This window comes from Myxine glutinosa, chromosome 12 (assembly GCF_964187855.1).
Source record: "Myxine glutinosa chromosome 12, kmMyxGlut1.1, whole genome shotgun sequence".
NCBI classification, from domain to species: Eukaryota; Metazoa; Chordata; class Myxini; order Myxiniformes; family Myxinidae; genus Myxine; species Myxine glutinosa.
Genome location: NC_136272.1, coordinates 21,129,360 through 21,151,520, shown reverse-complemented (window position 1 = coordinate 21,151,520; position 22,161 = coordinate 21,129,360). Strand labels below are relative to the sequence as shown.

Below are 22,161 nucleotides of genomic sequence, written 5' to 3'. Positions count from 1 at the left end.
CATGAAGCATAAAGATGTTTGATGTACAATAAGAAAGTTAATAAAGATGTATCATTGTAATGTAATAATCAAACTTTTCTGCCGGGAGAGAGAATGGAAATAAAGTCCAACAAATTATTTCCACTGGTCCCAAGTCCCATAAATAAAGTTTCCAAAGGACCAAAGTCCCAAAAATAAAGTTCCCAAAAGTCCCAAGTCCAAACAATAAAGCCATATCCTTGTCGGCACCACAGGACCTCACTCCACGGAGACCCTCACACCATCCTGTCTTGCCATGGAATCGTGGTATGTCGTAATGCAGTCGCCAGGCAGTCGTAACTCGGCCGCCACTAGTCCTACTGCTGTCGTCGTCAGTCTCCCATAGCCGCAGGGGAGACGTGGCAGTTCTTCTGTAGTTGATATGCAGCCGCAACAGTGTCGGCCCGTAGTCGGGAAGATGCCGCAGGAAGGCCGTATGGCATTCGCATCTCTGCCGTGCTAGCTGGTGGGGCGATTGCGGGAGACTATGAGCGACTGGGTTGCGGCCGCTTTACGGTCTTATTACGGATACCGACAGCATGGCGGTTCCATCACGACAGCATGGCGGATCTTTTTTGAAGACGATTGAGCGTGCCGTTTTTAAACATTTAAAACAATATTTGGCCCCTTTGCGGCTCTTGCCGACTGCAGCCGACCTGGGGAGGATAACCACGACTACAGAAGACCGTCCATTACGGTTTCATGACGATTGTCGGCGGGTGGTGGCGATTTTTCCAGTCGCCAGTAGTCGCCGACAAATCCGCCTATGTGTGACTTAGGCTTTAATCTCATCCTGGGGATATTCGACGGACGGAATCGCCTCATCTCCCAGACCCTGCTGGACCCGAGCAATATCCTCCTTGACGATATTGTCCAAAGTGCTCGGCCGCTCCTGTGTCAAATCATTCACTCCATCCCCAGTCAATTGTGGCCCCAACAGGTCTTTATCTACCACCACCCGCTCTGGTTCCGTTACACATGACATCTGGAAGTAGTTAATCCTATGCAAAACTCCAAATGAAACCAATAGGTGACGCTGTGCAACTGCAAATAAACACGAGCTATTTTACACTTCTAACACTGCTCTTTTCTTATTGTTTTGTAAATTACTACAAGTCAGACATGTGTCCACACCTTATCTTGTTTTCAAAGGTTTATCTCAGCCCCCATTTTCCCCTCCCCACTCCATGCCCCTTTCAAAGCAACCCCACCCCATTTCTTTGGCTGAAAAAACTATAAAGGACCACATCGACCAAGACACTTCAGAGAGATCCTGCTTTTGCTGTACTGCATGCTTCGGTGTATTTTGTTGTTTTCATTTTCTGCGTTTCTCTGTAATCAAGTGAGCTCTCGCCGGGGCTATTAAATCTTCGTGTAATCTTCAATTGGAAAGGACATTCCATCATTTATTTCTTCAACACCACCCACCACACCAACTGTAAAAAGCCCAAATTCACCATCTTACTATAATTCACCAAATGTCCGTCTGTCCGTTCGAAGGTACCGCAAAAACGGCTCAACCGATCGCAACGATATTTTGGGTGGGTATTCCTGGGACCCCTGAGAGTAAAATTGGCTATATTGTTTTTCTAAGTTTTCCAATTTTCCAGTTTTTCCAAACACGATGGAATAATATTTACCGATATGAATAGTGATGTGGCTTTTATTGAAATTCTTCAAATACTGTTTAGATTTTGATGACAATTATGAACCTGCCGCGAATGCGGAAGTGGACAGATGACGGCAATGCGCGGGTTTGATAATATCCCAATACAGCCGTCATTCATTCGTAATGTTAAATCATTTAACGTTAATCGTGTTAATCGTTTTGTTAAGGTATCAATTGATGATTGGTATTGAGTGAATACAATTACGATTTTGAATTCGTAATTGTATTCACCCAACCATACGGAACTTCACATCAGGATTTAAATATTTGTTTATGTCACGAATGTTGTTAAAAGTTTATTTTTTATATTAATGTTATTTCATTTGTGATTGGAGTTATGCTGTTTGGAATAAAAAAAGAGATATCGAGTTCAAGTGAATGACGAAATGCCGTGACGGTTTCTACTTTCTAAACGTGAATTCGCAGATCGCCATATGCAGATTCGCTATTGACTGGGTATGGAACAAACGTACCCGTTTGTTTGCCAACGGGTATGTTTTTCATGGAAGTCCTTCACAAACTTGCTGTCCATGTCTGACGTGCGACTGAAGGTGCTACAGGAATGTGGAATTTATTGGTTTCATGCTTTAGCATTTGCCGTTTCTGCATTGTCTGTTTGCTTCTGGCCTCCCACAGGTGCGTAGCATGGGTACCTCACTAGTTTTTAGAACGTGCATTTCCAAAATGACAATGACCTAGCATTTTCCACATGTAACAGATGACCTTGGGGTGAGTAAATGCAAGTTTGTAAAAGCTATTTGAACTGAAATTATTAGGTAATCATTATGCTGTACTTGTCTTTTCACAACACTTTCTGCAGGTGAACCTTTGCATTCAGGCCTATGGATGACCCCAAAACTTTGCCTTGTTCGCCAACTGCAGTTTGACCTGAATGGAGTTTCCTCGAGTGAAGTTCTCCACTCCGCGTTGCTGCACCTCAGTGTCCCTCTTGCGTCGTATGCACCTGGGGCCATGCACCGCCGATATTCACTGGAGTTCTACCATGTCCCTCAACATGGGACACTGTGGGAGAATGTATTGGCAGACGACGCAACCAGAGTCAACAAACCTGGCCGAGTCTTGCCATGGCTCGATGAACGACCAATGGCATCTCTGTCAGCGCAGCTTTATCAAGGGTCTGTATCTCTTGATGTCAGCACACCTGTAGCGCACCACATGCAGGCAATGCTCCAGTCACTCGATCTGTACCTTGCAGTTCATCTGGAAGAACCTGTGAAACGAGAAATGACGGTGCAAAAAGGAACTACTAACGTATCCACCATGTGTGGATCGATCGTGAAAGACCTCAACGTGTCGTTGCTCATTTCATCATTCGAAGCCGGTCACTGTCGAGGTTCCTCCGATCGCAACCGCCGTGAAGCACCTGCCCGTCAACCTTTACAAGAATCCGGTGTTCAGCACGTGGTCTCCCCGAGCAACGTGTGCAAACGACGCCGGTTGTACATCGACTTTCGCGATGTGGAATGGCAAGACTGGATCATCGCGCCGCAGGGTTACATGGCCAACTATTGTGCGGGTGAGTGTCCCTATCCACTGAGTCAGCGGTTGAATTCCAGCAACCACGCGGTTTTGCAGACACTCATGCGTGGAGCCGATCCCGATGGTACCCCCCAACCCTGCTGCGTGCCTGTTCGTCTGTCACCCATTTCCATGCTGTACTACGACAATGGCGACAATGTCGTGTTGAGACATTATGAAGACATGGTTGTCGACGAGTGTGGTTGTCGCTGACCTGAAATTGAGGTGTTGCGTGTGGAGTGTACCGTCTTTGAACTTTCCATGTAGAATATGCAGTTGTAGAAAATGAAAAAAAAAAAATTCCTGGTGTGGACTTTTAAGGGTTGAATATTGATATTCCAGGTTTGTGAATGCCATTGTTGGCTTTTGCTTTTTTTCGTGACTGCTTCGCTTTTTAATTATTCAGTTTGGTTTGTGTAGCTTTGTCTATTCATGTGTATTGCTCTGCCCAAACTGAGGGAGATGGGAAAAATGATGTGGAAGACCATAGCTATGAGCAAAAGTCCATGAGAATTGTAAAAAACAACAAAAACTGACAGTCTAACAATGGCACGTTTGGATCTGCTGTCCCCCTGTCATGTCAGCAGATCCTCAGATATGATTGGTGAATGTTTGGTCAGGACATACATACACTGGACGGACATCAAACGCTGTTCAAGACGGCATTGCACTACAGGCTAGCGCTAAACTGTAAAAATATGGCTGCAAAACCACGTGATCGATGATGTCATCGAATTTTATTTTTCTCGTCCAATTTATCCCAAGATCACACAAGAAATTTCATTATGGTTGGATCAAGCGTTGTACTTGTCAATTTATGACGTCATAATGAAGGCACCTATGACATCATTAACACGTTATTATTCCCCATGGGGAGTACTTTACAATGAGCCACCATAAAAAAAATAATTCCCATGGAGCGGTTTCGGAGATAGATGAAAAGTTTTTCATTTTTTTCCCAAGATGGCACCCCTACCACGTGACCTACGACGTCATAATTATCATACACAAGACCGAAAGTCTAACAGCGGCAGAGCCGGGCTTGTTTGAAACTTAAGTTGAAGGGGATAGTATGACCTGGGTGGAGATACCAGTTCGACAATAGTACAAGTATTCAATTATTTTGAAGTACTCTAAGTCTCTAAGCTGTCGGTCACCATGGAAGTGAAGAGATTGAATTGAGACGCTGGTTTATTACTTGGCAAATTTTTATTTTATTTTATTTTGCAAGTATGTTGATCACTCTGGTTTGTGTGTTTGTTTGTTTGTCAGTCCGCCCACTTATACTTGCCGACATGTCACTATTTTAAACCGATCTTCACGAAACTTCAACAAATGGTAGAGTTCGTGGTCCGACAAAATCCTATATATTTTTTAGGTCAAAAGGTCAACATAGGCCAAAGGTCAACCACTTTTTACGCATTTCTAAAATCCTCATTTTTCATCCAATTGACTTGATTTGAATCGGATTTACATATCGGCTAACTGAATTCAACTACCAACTATTTTTGAGATCAGCGTAGGCCAAAAGGTCAACATAGGTCAAATGTCAACAACAATTTCTAATTTCTAAAATCCTCAATTTTGATCCGATTCACTTGAAATTTGAATGGGATTTACATATCAGTTAACTGAATTCAACCAACAACTATTTTTGAGATCAGCGTAGCCCAAAAGGTCAACATAGGCCAAAGGTCAACAACAATTTCTAATTTCTAAAATCCTCAATTTTCATCCGATTCACTTGAAATTTGAATGGGATTTACATATCAGCAAACTGAATTCAACCACCAACTATTTTGAGATCACCATAGGCCAAAGGTGAACAACAATTCCAAATTTCTAAAATCCTCAATTTTCATTTGATTCACTTGAAATTTGAATGGGATTTACATATCAGTTAACTGAATTCAACCAACAACTATTTTTGAGATCAGCATAAGCCAAAAGGTCAACATAGGCCAAAGGTCAACCACTTCTTTTTTATCATTTATCATCATCATCATACTAAAATACGCAATTTGGCGTCCATCTGTCTAATGATTTTTTGTCGAGTAATGTCGAGTAATCACCGAGTAATGATTTTTTGACCGCGATACATTCCGTCATTACTTATCCAATCTCAACAAAACTTGACAGAGTGACAAAGGGTTACATAATGAAGGTTGTAGCGCATTCATTTGCAGCCCTCCCCAAAGAGGTTTTCTCCCTCGAGCGGGTTTTCCCCACCATTGCCATCAATGGGGTTACGTGTTGAGGTGTATATCCATGTTAAGTTAGCTTTATCGTGGCGTTTTTCCAAGGCCGCTTCTAATAGCAAAACTACTGATAATAGCATAACATTAATGTTATTACAAAACAATATTAATACCAATAACATCCCACCTACCCAAGGGGTTTTTCCTCCTTGAACAAACATCGAGTCAACGTTTATAAATAGCTCATCGTGGCGTTTTCGTGGGAGCACGCCTCTACCGGAAGTAAAAATATTATAAACCACAAACACATGATTAGCTTTTTAAACAGTCGCTAATGCTGTTTATAACACTAAATAAAAAAATTTGGAGGAATCCCGACATATGCGAGGTAGGTTTTACTTACAGAACTTAGCGAAGATCTACTGTAATCTATATACCCCACAAGGGTTGCGTAAAAAACATGACCCTTCCTGCCACTAAAGCGGCGTTTTTCATAGCAGCATTTTGAAACCCACCAATGAAGGGTTTGTTTTGAAAACCACCAATAAACCCCACTTTTCCTGCTGTTTAATAGAAACTGAAAGGAAAGCCCGGATTGTGCTCATTTACCAAGCAGCTAGCCAGCGGTTGCCAAGCCAGCCGTTCCTTAACGGTTTTGAATGGAGTGCTTGCTCGAATGCTTAAACCACTTGGCGATCTCTTCACAAGAAACTTGGTAAATGAACACACATCCAATGTTCTTGAGACCCAACCATAGATCGACTGCAATCTATATACCCCAAAGAGGAATGACCCTTCCTGCCACTCCCGTAGTGAGCAGATGCACCGTGTACTAGTAAATTAAAATGTCGGTTGGTGGAATCAGCCGTCGTAATGACATGATAGACGTAATGACGTAGCGTGATGGACGGACACAAAACTGCCGCTCCATCAATATATAGATGATATATTTTAACCTCTAGTAACTTTGCAGTCACTATGAAGGGATTAGTGTTACAATTAGATTTACTATAATATTAACATTACGTTATCATTATTACGAAAATGATATTACTATCAAAAAACCGAGGCTAATTCCTAACTTACTTCCACGGTTATTAGTACCGTACACCGCTTATCATTGATTCATGAACCATACACCGCTTCAATCCATTAACTTTGCATTCCCGACATTGGGATTAAAGTGTTATGGTTATATTTATTATATTATTATTACGAAAACGATACTTCTGTATTAAGAAACCTGGGCTTAATTTGTCCGAAGCGGCCTGAAGGTGAGGCATGAAGGCATGAAGCCTAAGGCCTATATGTGCTGTGTCATTTGAAGATCCCTAATGTCTATGCTTTCAATATTTGATGATCATTTTAACAATCGGTTCGTTTCTATTTCACACTGAATGAAAGCGTAAAGGTAGAGCATGGCGATTGTGATATATAACAGGTTCGAAGATATGTTCGGTCTGAACGGCACAGGAATCAAAATGGCGAAATGTGGAGTCAGCCGTTGTTTGCCGTAATCACATCACCCTGTCATGTGACCAGATCCTCAGCTCTGATTGGTATACGTTTGAGGGGACATACATACATACATATGGACGGACAAACTGTTCTAGATGGCTTTGCAATATGGGCTATGCCGTAAAAATTTAAACATGGGACGTGGACCAAATATCTGCACCCTTCAAGCCAGGTTATACCTTGGAGAGATTGCACGTACGGCACGAACACATCCACAAATCTGAGGATGCGAGAAAAGGTTCAAGCCAAGGAGTGTCAGGATCTTACCGACTTGCGATGGGATAAGATGGAACATTAGGAGCGGCCAGTCTCACCACAGCCCCTCCAACGTCACAAAATCCGCGCCCTGCAGTGCTCGGGCAGTACCTGGCACCCAGCGTCTCAATACCTCAAATTGGAGAAATTGCGAGCTGAACTTCACCCTTTCCCTCCACACATCTCTTTACACAATAAAAAAAAAAATTAAAAAAAACTAACCGGTGCAATTATTTTATATCCATGATTGAAAGCCTCGTTTGCATGATTGCAAACAAACAACCTGCGCGATTCCAAAATCCAAGTATCACAAACTTTACCGGAGGACGATTATCAAATAGTTCATAGATTTTATAACTGCGCTGGATTTGTAACTTACTCTGTGCATGTCCACAGTACAAGGTTGATCATGTAATTGATGTTTTTAAATTAGTTACTTTAGACTTTAGTACATTTATACTCGATACGTTTATCCACTTCGTTGACGTGCAATAAGCTGCCATTTCAGGAATTAAGCTGGCTGTCCCATTTTGTACGCGTGGATGTCATCTCACCCACTTCTTCGATCAGATTCTTCTTCTTAGTTCGTATGCAGCACAGGGCTGCCAGGTAGCATCATTGGCGACGGGCGTGGTTATGTCGCTGTTGATCTGCTGGTTAGGGAAGGAATTTCTAATATGTCCATGATGCAGGCGAAGGCTCGCCTACTCTTCGCGAAGGACACTGTTTGATATTTAACGTCCACCCACAAATGCTGTCAGACACGTTTAACGGTCATCCAAGGGACAGCAACACATTCATGAATTACCCTACCTGTGAAACACCAGTATGACAGTTTATAGCTGGGTCGGGATTCAAACCCAGGCTGGACAGCTGAGCCGAGAGTGCATACCTCTAGGCCATCCTACATAGTGTACTTGGGTTCAGTTTTAAACAAGATTTCATAGAACAACTTACCCCACACCGTCTTGAGAAACAGGATATGGGAAGGTTGTCTTAAACGTGCTTTGCGTTTCTGAGCACGATCTATATTTCCTACGAGCCGCCATTTTGTCTGAATCTCACTATTCCACGAGAGCGAGTAGCAAATTTGATTGGTTGAGATGATGTAATATTTTGTCTGAGTACTGCTAAACTCGAGGTTTTTGGAAGTGCCAACATGGTGATTTGTGCTCTGGTGTTAAAACAAATAACTCTATAATTGAAATAAAAGAAAGAAATTTTACAGGTTGTAGAAAAAAAAAAATTCCAGAAGTGGACCACCGTTGATGCAGCATCTATTACACCACCCTATCTGACGTTGCATTAGTTCTTCGTGCCTGTTGTTTGTGTCCTTCATGACGTCTTTAAAACCAGTAAATTTCCTGTTTAGAATAATTTTCAATTTTGTTTTGACTACCAGACGAAACAATTACCTTACTTGTCTGTACACTTGCGACAAGATTCCGTATAATTTGACAAATTCAAAGCCAAAGTACTGCGAAACTGCAGGTTAGTGTTCTGCAGTGTTCAAAATGTAAAATTCAATTGAAATAAACTTGTTCCTCGATCATAGACTGATGTCTGTAGATAAACATGACCCAATTGCTTAACCTAACATTTCACTTCGCGTGCACAGATTAATTATCACTAGTGTAACATGATTTAAAGAAGGAATTACCACTAGTGTAACATGAATAAAACCACCTTTAGAGGCCATTTTTCCCCGCAAGCGGGGGTTGGCCTTTTTCGGGAACTGTGGTTGTTGTTGTTTTTTTCGGTCCCCTTTTTGAAGCAATGTTTTACGGCCGGATGCCCTTCCTGACGCCAACCCTTTTTGCCGCCTTTAACGACAAGCAGGGAATTACCAGTGAACTGGTACTCAATTAGCCGACCTCGGAAGGATGACAGGCTGAGTCAACCCCCCTGGCGTTAATTCAGCGATTGACCGGGATTCGAACCCAGGATCCTAGGATCCTAAAGCCGGCACCCTAGCCGCTAGCCCAACACCAGGGATTGTAACACTGTAACATGAATACATGTAACATGAATACATGGAGGTAACATGGTGTAACATGAATACATGGAGGTAATTACCACTAGTGTAACATGAGTATATTGACGGAACTACCACTAGTGTAACATGAGTATATTGGCGGAACTACCACTAGTGTAACATGAGTATATTGGCGGAACTATCACTTGTGTAACATGAGTAGATGGAGGAAACTACCACTAGTGTAACATGAGTATATTGACAGAACTATCACTAGTGTAACATGAGTAGATGGAGGTAACTATCACTAGTGTAACATGAGTAGATGGAGGTAACTACCATTAATGTAACGAGTAAACGTAGAGAAGGAACTACTTCTAGAGTAATGCGCAACGTAGGGAACGACTACTACAATGCTGCAAGAGTAGGTGTAGGGATTCGCATTAGCGTTAAATTCAAAAGTAGGCAGGCATATATCTTTCAGAAGGGTAACTAAAAAACATCTGAAAATGCAAAGCCTGTCCACGTCCGCTTTGTATTCGGACATCTGCTTCCGTATGTTAAACGTGACGAGAACAGCTAAAATAAATAAAACGACCTTGACCATTTCACCTTAAAAGCAATATCATTGATTCAGTGACCAAATGTGCAAACCCTGCTCAAACTTCAGGTCAATCAGATGAAAATTGATGATTTTATGCAAACTTGAACTTTTGATCTAAAACAAACAAAAAAAAAACAATCAGCTTGTCGCTTTTGTTTGGCGACCCAATATGCAAATTGTTAAAATATCAGGTCAATCGGATGAAAATTGATGATTTTATGTGACATTGACCAAATTATTAACTTGTCTTCTCCATATTCTCAGAAACAAGCTTGTTGAAAATTTGATGACAAAAGGTCAAAATCCCACAGCGACGGACGGGCTAATTACTACGGACATGGCAACCAGCATCGGTTATCCAACCAAAACTAAATATACACAGCAGCTGCTCAAAAGTTGATGAACATTTGCCTCTTTTTATAACGTTGTGGTAAAACTACATTTATCTGAAAACGACTCATTTCCAGGATGGATACTTCGCGGTCACGAGTGTGGAGATGTCACATATAGGAAAGCAAATACAGTACCTGGACCTCACCGATACACCACATGTCCACCTAACCTTCACAGAGGATGTGAATTCTTTCTTCTTGTGGAAACAACCAAGACTGAAAATTGGCACAAACCAGCTGGTCAGGTGCAACATTCAACTGGAGGTGGCAGGAACTTGTTCAAGGTGCCGGCGATAACTCATCTACGCTTCACAAAAGACCGAGCTGGTGATGCGAGCAAATGTGACACCCGGCTTAACGTCCATTTGAGGGACGACACGCAGTGTGATGCTGCATCCTGCCTGTGACGCACCACTCTGGCAGTTTGTAGTTGCGTTGCGAATCAAACCCAGAATAGACAGCTCAAAGATGGGGCAGGTCTGTGACAGTGTCATCACAACTACCCAATGCAGGAGCAACAGGAAAGAGCAATCAGAGATTTAAGACCCTCACCAGGACTTGTGTTGTGTGGTACTTGGGTGGTGGTGTTTGTTGTGGTGTGTAGATGATACATAGATTAGATCAAATTGAAGATCTCCTCTGGCGAGATAAATATGGTTACTTTATTTATATTAGTTTAATACAGATGTGAAGAAGATGCTCAGAACAAGCAAGGAAGTGAAACCTCTTTATTTTTGCGGCAAAAACATCAGAACCGCAACTTTTGGAAGAACCACTTATTCTTACCAGTCTTGTACCTGCAAGAAAGAAAACACATTTTCAATGTGTGATTGTCCACATGTTAAAAAGTACAAATTACAGCTTTTCTTTATGCACGCTCAGTCGGGCGGACAGCCTGCCTCACAAACCTCTCCTCAAACTTCAGCTTCGCTTCCAATCGTGCTTTGCGCTTCAGGGTGGGATCACGAAACACATCCTTGTTCACTACTGCCTTGTCCAATGGAATGTCCACGGAGTAGCTGCAAACATTAACACAGGCTTCATGCCAACAGCAACTGCTTCCGAATCTACCTGACTTTCCAGGCAGAGGTGCACATCATTAAACCATCTTAGGAACTGTTTGGTGGGAGTTGAGGTAGCATCCCGACAGCTTTGCACACACAAATACACTTTATTTACACCATGTGCATTCAAATCAACAACAAACTATATCACACCAAACAGCCTTCTATAACCTAAGATCAAGCAACTGGTTTTTAAAATCGCAAACAACTTAATGTGTAATCAATTACTTTATCTGCATACGACAAATAAATTCATAAAACGCACGATAAATAAATAAATAATAGAGGCAGAATGTCTGAGAACAAGCACGCTGCATCTTTGCATGGAAATACAGCTTCAGCAGTCCTCCAAGTATTTTTGCAAGCAATAGGAACAGAGACGACTTAAGAGGAAGAAGAGCCGCTCTAAGCTGGAATGCTTGCTCAGTGAGATCGGTCTCCCATTCATTTACCAATTCAGATCTCAAATAAAAGTTAAATTAAAATCACAACACGACTTTTAAAATTTCTAAAAAACGTTTGATTTTCAATAAAAATGTAACATTCGATCCGATTAAATGAACAACATGAACTTTTGGATTGCATGAAACTTTTCCGGATTTGGCATCAAAATCTAATTTTGATCCGAAAAGACGAGCTGCGTTTCTCAGATAACAAACCGAAACAGCACTCGGTAGAGCACATACCTCCGCCGGGCTGAACAGTTTACGTTTTGTATCCCGCTGATAGGCAGGATCTGGATTCGGCCCTGAACCAAAATCGAATAGGCTTCTTCTTTTCCCCAAAACCAACTCATCCACATAGTTTTGTCAAAATGGTTCCATAACCTTTTGAAATATCATCCTATCTATTGGTTTTGGCCCGATCTCTCAAAAGTGAAGAATCACTTAAAATTCTCGGATCCGGATACTAATATTCACCAAAATGTATCCAATCCGTCCTCATCACACACCCAACCTGTCCACCAAGTTTCATCCGAATCCATCCATAACTTTTGAGATATCATATCATGATAGATATCACCTTCGGTGACGGAGGTAATCAATCACCCCATAAATGATTGGCTGCAGCACGAAAGGTGATTGTACTTGACAGTCATATTATTCACGAATGAAAAGTAGAACGGTGCGACACATGAACAGAAAATTGCCACATTTTCTCCATTGAAATGAAAAAGCCACGGTGGTATGGCATCGTTTATGTGAATATGGAAAGGCACACATCGACCACCGATGCAACCGGGCGTGCGTCTTACCGAGTGGGCATCAGGTGGTTGAAATTGTACACTTTCACAAACGTCTTGACTTTGGATCTCTTGGAAATCCTCTTCTTGCTCATACGGACGGTCACCTTGCGAGGATAGCGTTCAATGCCGGCGACGAGCGCGTGTCCGTAAGGGCGCTCGGAGGAACCTTCATCTTGGTTCTGCAAATATCCCACCAATGAAAGGGATACGTGTAAACATTCCTCCGCAAACAAGACCCGTTATGGGACTTTCAAAATGCCGTAACCCACCCCAGAACGCTCAGCACACATGTGCAGACACCCCTAGAAATAGTGATGTACGTGGCATGTGAACTGCTATCATGTGTGCATGACAGGGCTCCTTACCTTGTGAACACAGGGTAAGTTTAAAATGACATTTTAATTAATTTGTTGTTCATGCTCTCTTTATGATTATTCATACTATAGCAGATTACAGGCCCTACAGCTACAGGGTGCGGTACATTCTTCTGACACATCCCTTTATTTAGGAGGTGTATAGGTAACAATGCCTGTGATCAGAGTAGTGATGGCAATGTACAAAAGAGCGCGCACAGCTGTAAGGACGAAGGACGGGAACAGTTGTGAGTTTGAGGTGAAGGTGGGAGTGCATCAGGGGTCCGTACTAAGTCCACTACTATTTGTAGCTGTGATGGAGGTGCTGGCTCAGAACGTAAAGGAGGGTTTACCGTGGGAGTTGTTGTATGCAGATGATCTGGTGTTGATTGCGGAAAGTATGGATGGACTGAAGGAAAAGATGAACAAGTGGAAGGAATGTATGGAGACAAAAGGTCTGAAGGTGAATATCGGAAAGACGAAGGTGATGGCAAGTGGTAAAGCATGTGGTGAGGTGGAAAGAACTGGGAAGTGGCCGTGTGCTGTGTGCAGGAAGGGTGTCGGAGTGAACTCCATTCAATGTACAATGTGCGCTGAGTGGGTTCATCAAAAATGTAGTGGTCTGAGAGGGTCATTTACCAGTGTGGTAGCTACATTCAAATGTAAGGTGTGCACAGAGGGAGCTGCAGATGGAGGAAATGTTGAGTTGGATCTTGGAGACGGCGTGAAGCTGGAAGGTGTGAAAATATTTTGCTACCTCGGAGACATGCTGAATGGAGAAGGTGGATCAGACTCGGCAACGGTTGCTCGAGTGAGATGTGCATGGAAGAAGTTTCGGGAACTGAGTGGCGTGCTGATGAGGAGGGGAGTGTCGCTGAAGCTGAAGGGAAAGGTGTATGCTGCATGTGTGAGAAGTGTTATGATTTATGGGAGCGAGACATGGGTAATGACCGTAGAGCAGCAACGAAGGCTGGAAAGGGTGGAAATGCGAATGGTTCGATGGATGTGTGGAGTATCGTTGAGAGAGAGGAAGACAAATGATGAATTGCGAAAGATGATGGGAATATTGCCTGTGATTGATGCTGTGAAGAGGAACAGGTTGAGATGGTTTGGTCATGTGTTGAGGAAGGATGAAAGTGACTGGTTGAGAAGAGTGATGGAAATTAATGTAGAAGGAAGTAGAGGACGGGGAAGACCGAGAAAGGCTTGGCTAAAGATGGTGGAAGAAGAAATGTGGGCAAGGGGGTTAACAAGGAGAGATGCAGAAAATAGGGCAAAATGGAGAAGATTGTCATGGGGTTTGTCATGGTTTCATGACAAACCATGTCATGTCATGGTTTCATTGTCAAGGCTAACCCCCGCTCTAGCAGGGAAAATGGCCATAAAATGCATGTTGTTGTTGTTGTGTTGTATAGGTAACAATGCCACTCTTTCCATTAAATGCTGAAAATTGTGTTGAACAGACAATTTGAATTCCAGATTTCATGAAAAAAAGAAGAACCACCTTTAGAGGCCATTTCCCCCCCCCCGCAGAGCAGGGGTTGGCTAATTTCAGCACGGTGGTCCCCTTTTTGCCACCAACCCTGTTCGTTGCCTCTTGCGACACACAGGGAATTACCGGTGAACTGGTACTCAATTTGCCGACCTCGGAAGGATGACAGGCTGAGTCATCCCCCCTGGCGTTAATTCAGTGATTGACTGGGATTCTAACCCAGGATCCTAGGATCCCAAGCCGGCACCCTAACCGCTAAGGCAACACCAGGCTTACTGAATTCCAGATTTCATGCTCGCAGATTAAAGTGACCCAGTTAGTAGAAACCAGTCACTGAAAAGACAACACAGCATATGCATGAAAGGCCTTGCTAGCATTCATACATCATTTCAAAAGTCCAATATTGAAACTGAACATTCACATCACAAAATGTTTTGCTTAAATAATCCTAAATCCTAAAACCTAAAATCCTAAAAACCTAAAAAAAATTGCTAAAATAATCCTAAAACATTTTGTGGTTGTTTTATTTCGGTACAAAATCACCCAAGATATGTCAAACCATTCGGAACAGGCCCGTTACTCTGCCTGGGTGGCTTTTAGCTAAATACGTACAGTACACACGTGGAAGTATTGGTCAGAAGAAGAGTGGACATATGTTGTGTGCAAGAGACGAGATGGAAGGGCAGTGGTGTGAGAATGGTGAAGGGTAGGCAGGGACAGAAATACAAGCTTGTGTGGCAAGGGTGCCTGGAGGGCGTGAATGGTGTTGGTGTCCTGTTTTCTGAGGAGTTTGTAGACAGTGTGGTGAGTGTGACTGGAGTGAGTGAAAGGTTGATGATGGTGAAAATGATGATTGGAAAGCTCTTGGTGAACTTCATCTCAGGATATGCTCCGCAGGTTGGTCGAAGCGATGAAGAGAAGGACAAGTTCTGGTGTGCTATAGAGAAGCTGATGGAAAACATGAAGGATGAGGAAGTTGTTGTGGTGGGAGGAGACCTAAATGGACATGTGGGAAGGAGTATGGACGGTTTTGAGGGAGTTCATGGGGGTTACGGATATGGTGTGATAAATGGAGAAGGTGAAAGGATTTTGGAGTTTGCTGATGGAGCTAATTTGTTGATTTGTAATACTCAGTTCCAGAAAGAGGATAATAAGCTCGTTACATACACGTCAGGTGGGTCGCCGACAACCGTTGACTACCTGATGGTGCGCAGGCGAGATAGCGGGCACCTCCGGGACACAAAGATGATCCCGGGGGAGGAGGCTGTTTCACAGCACCACTTGGTTGTCTGCAACATAAGGGTGAAAGGTGCGAGGAGAGCTTGGCGGGTGAAGTACCAACCGAGAATGAAGGTGTGGAGGTTGAAAGAGGTGACAGTGAGGGAGGCATTAAAAGAGAGGCTGAATATGGTAGAGGATGATGTGGTTGAGCTTGCAAGTGGTTGGATGTCAATGAAAGATAGTCTGTTGGGAGCCGTTGGTGAGGTATGTGGATGGACAAAAGGACCACCGAGGCACTCGGAAACATGGTGGTGGGATGATGAAGTTGGAAAGAGGATTGACGAGAAGAGTAAGAAGTTCAAGGAGTGGCAGAAGGCGAAGGGTACGGGAGCAGAAACAGCAGAGCATGAAAGTTATAAGGCAGCCAGGAAGGCTGCAAAGAAAGAGGTAGCAAAGGCACAGAAGGCATGGAGGAAAATGTTCGGAGAACGCTTGGATTCGGAAGAAGGTCAGAGAGCAGTATTCAGGATTGCAAAGCAGATAGCGAAAGAGAGGTGTGATATGATGGGGGTGAGTTGCTTGAAGGATGAAGTGGGACAAATCGTTGTCGACCCAGATGGAATTAAAGGAAGATGGAAAAGATATATGGAAATGCTGTTGAATACAGAGAATGAATGGGATGGCAACATAGAGAGTAACCCAGTTTTAGGACCGGCAGAGAAGATAACTGAGAAGGAAGTTGAGGAAGCGATAAAAGCAATGAAGATTGGAAAAGCGGGAGGACCGACGGGAGTTGTGGGAGATATGTTGAAGGCAGCAGGAAGTTGGGGTGTGAAGAGAATGACAGAGATCTGTAATCTGGTGGTGAAAGAAGGTCGCATTCCAGTGGATTGGGAACTGAGTACCCTCGTCCCTCTATACAAGGGGAAAGGTGACCCTCTGGAGTGTGGCTCGTACCGAGCGATAAAGTTATTGGAGCATGGAATGAAGGTATTGGAAAGGGTGTTGGAGAGGAGGATAAGGAAGAAAGTGAAGATCGACGAAATGCAGTTTGGATTTATGCCAGGAAGAGGAACGACAGACACGCTTTTCATTGTGAGGCAGTTGCAGGAGAAGTACATGGAGAAGAGGAAGAAGTTGTTTCTTGGGTTTGTTGATCTGGAGAAAGCATTCGATAGGGTTCCACACAAAGTATTGACATGGGCATTGAGGAAGTTAGGAGTGGAGGAATGGTTGATCAGAGTAGTGATGGCAATGTACAAAAGAGTGCGCACAGCTGTAAGGACGAAGGACGGGAACAGTGGTGAGTTTGAGGTGAAGGTGGGAGTGCATCAGGGGTCGGTACTAAGTCCACTACAATTTGTAGTTGTGATGGAGGTGCTGGCTCAGAACGTAAAGGAGGGTTTACCATGCGAGTTGTTGTATGCAGATGATCTGGTGTTGATTGCGGAAAGTATGGATGGACTGCAGGAAAAGATGAACAAGTGGAAGGAATGTATGGAGACAAAAGGTCTGAAGGTGAATATCGGAAAGACGAAGGTGATGGCAAGTGGTAAAGCATGTGGTGAGGTGGAAAGAACTGGGAAGTGGCCCTGTGCTGTGTGTAGGAAGGGTGTCGGAGTGAACTCCATTCAATGTACAATGTGCGCTGAGTGGGTTCATCAAAAAATGTAGTGGTCTGAGAGGGTCATTAACCAGTGTGGCAGCTACATTCAAATGTAAGGTGTGCAGAGAGGGAGCTGCAGATGGAGGAAATATTGAGTTGGATCTTGGAGACGGCATGAAGCTGGAAGGTGTGAAAACATTTTGCTGCCTCGGAGACATGCTGAATGGAGAAGGTGGATCAGACTCGGCAACGGTTGCTAGAGTGAGATGTGCATGGAAGAAGTTTCGGGAACTGAGTGGCGTGCTGATGATGAGGGGAGTGTCGTTGAAGCTGAAGGGAAAGGTGTATGCTGCATGTGTGAGAAGTGTTATGATTGATGGGAGCGAGACATGGGTAATGAGCGTAGAGCAGCAACGAAGGTTGGAAAGGGTGGAAATGCAAATGGTTCGATGGATGTGCGGAGTATCGTTGAGAGAGAGGAAGACAAATGATGAATTGCGAAAGATGATGGGAATAGAGCCTGTGATTGATGCTGTGAAGAGGAACAGGTTGAGATGGTTTGGTCATGTGTTGAGGAAGGATGAAAGTGACTGGTTGAGAAGAGTGATGGAAATGAATGTGGAAGGAAGTAGAGGACGGGGAAGACCGAGAAAGACTTGGCTAAAGATGGTTGAAGAAGAAATGCGGGCAAGGGGGTTAACAAGGAGAATATATGAATATAAATGATCGTTTTAAGGCCATTTTCCCGCTAGAGCGGGGGTTAGCCTTGCGGGCCCCATGACAATCATGGATCCCTGTTTGAGGCAATGTTTTTATGGCCGGATGCCCTTCCCAACCTTTAGTTGCCTCTTACGATGCGCAGGGATACGGTGTACCTATTCTAAACCGGGATTATTCAATCATTGTACAAAAGGTATTCAATCATTGTATAAATTAAACGTGTAAACACCAAGTACAGTACATAGTCTTAAAATCTTCTTCTTTAATGGCCTGATTATTCCTTCCTCTTTGTAGGGTCGGTCCAGAGCAAACTGTTTTGGCCAAAGTCGTCCTGGAACTGGCTAGCTTAGCCTGACGTTCAACAGGTGGTAGGTAGTTTAGGGTGCCGGCAATAACCTGCCTACTCTTCACAAAAGACACTGTGAGATATTGAAGGTCCAACGACCAGTGCTGGCAGACCGCTCCTCTGGCTCGACGTCCTTCCAATGGACGGCACATATAATATATCGATGCCTTGACCTGTACGCGGAACACTTGAACAGAACAGTTGAGCAGTTTATAGTTGGGCCGAGATTCAAACCCAGGCTAGACAACTCGGCAACGATTACATGTACACCTAAGCTAACCTCTCCCTCATTTAAATATAGTAAAAGTTGAATTCCACAACACATTGAACATTGACAGGTTTGTTGCACACCATGGATATCACGAGCGAAACCAATGCGCCTGAGCTGAAATACATGAAGCTTCAGTTCCAGGTTGCAGATTCGATTTACTTGGCATAGCGATCCAATTCAAATGTCACTCGACCAGCACATCGATCCACCAAGCTAAACAATATGTTTTGTATCCCACTGACAGGGACGGTCCTAGCTATGGGGCAGCCTGGGCAATTGCCGAGGGCACTGCGCTGGCGTAGCAGTAGGTGCTAATAAGGATAACTAATAATACTGACACACACTGACCGACACACACTGACCGACACACACTGACCGACACACACTGACCGACACACACTGACACACACACACACTGACACACACACACACTGACACACACACACACACACACACACACACACACACACACACACACACACACACACACACACACACACACACACACACACACACACACACACACACACACACACACACACACAAAAAAAAGAAAAGTGAATAGCGTTTACCTCCACTGCATTTAAATTTTCTCTGATAACAAAAAATTGCAACAACCAGTTCTGGATATCGACCTTCCCCTCACAATGAGCAAGTGTTGGAAGGTTGTACTTTAAAAAATTTTTTTTTAAGGAAACCCACACGTCATCGATTGAGCTGACATTATTTTATGGCCTACCTACCTCAGCAGAGTTAGCCCAAAGCACTGAAACTATATGATCCAAGTGAGACAGAAAACCGAAAAAAATGAAAGCAGAGAAGAAATTACTTGAAAGTTTACAAAACGTTACCAATTTCTTCAAAAGTAAAACCAAGAATAAAGCAGCAACGCTGGAAACATTAGGGCTAACAGGTATAAACATTTCTACCTTACTAGCCTCATTCTTCCCAGTTATAACTATAGTATGTTGTTTTTCCGAGCCCAATACAATGAACTCACAGACGTCAAATCAATCTAGTTCCTATTAGTATTATAATATTAATTTTCTTTTTTTATAGTAATAGCTCTACGTTTTCTGTATTGGTTTGGTGAATATTGGAGAATAGAGTAAAGTAAAATTGCAAACTGCGGCGCATAAATGAAAGGATATGCATCGACTATAAATGGAAGAGGTGTGTGTTATTATCAATTATTCGGATATAAAAAATAAATAATAGAGGCAAAATGTCGGAGAACAAGCACGCTGCATCTTTGCATGGAAATACAGCTTCAGCAGTCCTCCAATTATTTTTGCAAGCAATAGGAACAGAGACGACTTAAGAGGAAGAAGAGCCGCTCTAAGCTGGAATGCTTGCTCAGTGAGGAGATCGGTCTCCCATTCATTTACCAATTCAGATCTCAAAAGATAAAATAGTTAAGATAAAATCACAACACGACTTTTAAAATTTCTAATAAACATCTCATTTTGAATAAAAATGTAACGTTCAATCCGATAAAATGAACACGACTTTCAGGATGGATGAAACCTTTTGGGATTTCGCATCAAAATCGATTTTGGCTCCACAAAGACGAGCTACGTTTCTCAGATAAAGTTAAAATGCCTCTTCTTCTCTCGGCTACACTGGATTTCACTCCATGTCCCAATTTCCCTCCGTGTCATGGAAAGATGGTGTTCCTAAACCCACCTCAACATTATTTTACCAACATCATTTACCGATTATGACTTTTACTGTTATAGTATTAGTAGTGTTATAGTAGCCTGGTGTTGGCTTAGCGGTTAGGGTGCCAGCTTGGGATCCCAGGATCCTGGGTTCGAATCCCGGTCGATCGCTGAATTAACGCCAGGGGGGTTGACTCAGCCTGTCATCCTTCCGAGGTCGGCAAATTGAGTACCAGCTTGCTGGGATGAATGATCACGGTGTGTACCCCGGTTTAGAATAGGTACACCGTATCCCTGCGCATCGTAAGAGGCGACTAAGGGTTGGCGCCAGGAAGGGCATCCCGCCTTAAAAAACATTGCCTCAAACAGGGAACCATGAGCTCATGGGGCCCGCCCGCAAGGCTAACCCCTGCTCTAGCGGGGAAAAATGGCCGTAAAACGATCATTCATTCATTCATTTACATTCATTCAGTAGTGGATTACGTTTCCTTTCAGCAGAATGGACAGTTTTAGAGAAAATTAGTGCGAGGATGGTAATAGGGCAAGGGTCTTTTGATCAGATGGTAGTAAATGCATCGACGGTCTCCCTGGAAAGGTAGTGGCAGCAGAATCAATAGGTAGGTACACTGGTACATAGCAGCATTGGCAGGTATCTTAGGTATGGCCCCATGACTGATGACATTTTAGTGATTGTTATGTCGAGGAGAGTGTCTGATGAAAATGTGACAATGCTATTTGCGTTCGTTCATTTATTTATCACCCTGTTGATGTCCAACCACCCCCCCCCCACCATGAAACCATGACCCCCCCCCCCCCCCCTAGAAGTCGATAAACTAATACCAACTTAATGTGGTGTTGATGTAACACAGGCAGGGTGGGCCAAATGACCTGTTCAGTGTTCTAATCTAAGTACTGTACTTAGTCTTAAGTCACGCCGATGTATAACATCTCAAGCCTCCATCTTTATCGATATAATAATAGCGTAAGGACTCGACTTTGTTATCCCTTTTACGCCGCACCCAGTGACTCGATGCCCACGGCACTCATGGATTTACCATCTATCCCCTATGCCATCCATAATATTAATGGTACACTCTATCCATACACCACATCGTCCCTTCCGTGGATGTTCCACGGGTTTCGGCTAGTACATACTATTACGACAGAAGCTCTTTCATTGAGACTTGGACTATGCAAAGGAGCGGTGGGTAATCTCCAAAATGCAGATGGATAGTTTAAAAGTTCACGTGATCGGTTTCAGACGTCCAAATCCACAGCTCACCTTCACAATGACTGCCTTGCGCCCGGCATATCGTCCAGCAAGCACCAGGACCACCTTTCCAGGCTTCAGAAACCTGCCCATAGTGCTGTACAGACGGACAGAGAGGAACACAAAGATTCCCGAACAGCTTCCAGTATGTTTAACAATAATTACAAAACACCAACTGTTCGAGCAAGTGGAAATTCCAAGGCCGATAGATCCCGCCGATGTTAGGCCGCAATCCCAACCCATAACCGAATGTACGCCAAACAGCTTCTACCCAACGGTATAAAGCACAATATTCAAATAGACAATCTACCGCAAAACAACAAATCACTTATTACACAAAATTGCGTGTGAAAAATACTTCCACGTAACAGATGCAGTGAGATGCTCCGTGCAACCACGGAAACGAACCTACCACCTCAATGGCCGTGTGCCCGGAAAAGAAAGTAAGGAGCACGTGAGCTTCTAATTTTTTTCAATTTCCTTGTTGGTTGAGGTTTTAGGGATTAATATTTCCTATTCATCAGGAAACATTATGATTAACAATCATAAATGGTTATATTGATTAAAAGAAAACATCAGTCTTAAAAAAATGGTACTGTACCTATACACCGCCTTACCGGCATCGTCAATTTTATCGCGAACGGTTGATGAGTCCAAATTCGGAAAAGTGTTGATTTTCAGTAATTTTTAGAAACCTTTACGAGGCAAAAGCAAGATAATGTGAAAAGTTACCTTTTTTTGTT

The 22,161-nt window shown here is 43.3% G+C and overlaps 2 protein-coding genes across 3 annotated transcripts in view; one reads left to right on the top strand and one right to left on the bottom strand.

The window, feature by feature from the left end:
• Positions 1-7,390, top strand: part of LOC137416765 (derriere protein-like) — a 29,366-nt gene extending 21,976 nt beyond the window's left edge. The window contains exon 2 of the mRNA XM_068102386.2: positions 2,508-7,390. Coding sequence (XP_067958487.2) covers positions 2,508-3,439 — 932 coding nt within the window. The 3' untranslated portion in view covers positions 3,440-7,390. The remainder of the gene's footprint in view (positions 1-2,507) is intronic.
• A 3,492-nt stretch (positions 7,391-10,882) lies between these two features.
• Positions 10,883-21,889, bottom strand: RPL27 (ribosomal protein L27). 2 transcript variants are annotated; one of them, XM_068102389.2, is made up of 5 exons: positions 21,831-21,889; positions 21,431-21,515; positions 12,488-12,657; positions 11,077-11,187; positions 10,883-10,965 (listed from the first exon to the last, which is right to left on the bottom strand). In XM_068102389.2, the coding sequence occupies exons 2-5, from the start codon at positions 21,509-21,511 to the stop codon at positions 10,917-10,919; spliced, it is 411 nt and encodes a 136-aa protein (XP_067958490.1). In that variant the 5' UTR covers positions 21,512-21,515; positions 21,831-21,889; the 3' UTR covers positions 10,883-10,916. The 2 variants fall into 2 exon arrangements, with proteins under 2 accessions (XP_067958490.1, XP_078622672.1); XM_078766546.1 differs by having other exon boundaries at positions 21,788-21,831.
• Positions 21,890-22,161: the final 272 nt, after the last annotated feature.

What these genes read in the sequence shown, in the direction of transcription:
- RPL27 (XM_068102389.2), bottom strand. Translation starts at nt 21,511, where the DNA reads ATGGGCAGGTTTCTGAAGCCTGGAAAGGTGGTCCTGGTGCTTGCTGGA. An exon ending in GCAAGGCAGTCATTGTGAAG is followed by an intron (nt 12,658 to 21,430) that starts GTGAGCTGTGGA and finishes GGATATTTGCAG; the next exon opens with AACCAAGATGAAGGTTCCTC. An exon ending in AAGCTGAAGTTTGAGGAGAG is followed by an intron (nt 10,966 to 11,076) that starts GTTTGTGAGGCA and finishes TCTTTCTTGCAG; the next exon opens with GTACAAGACTGGTAAGAATA.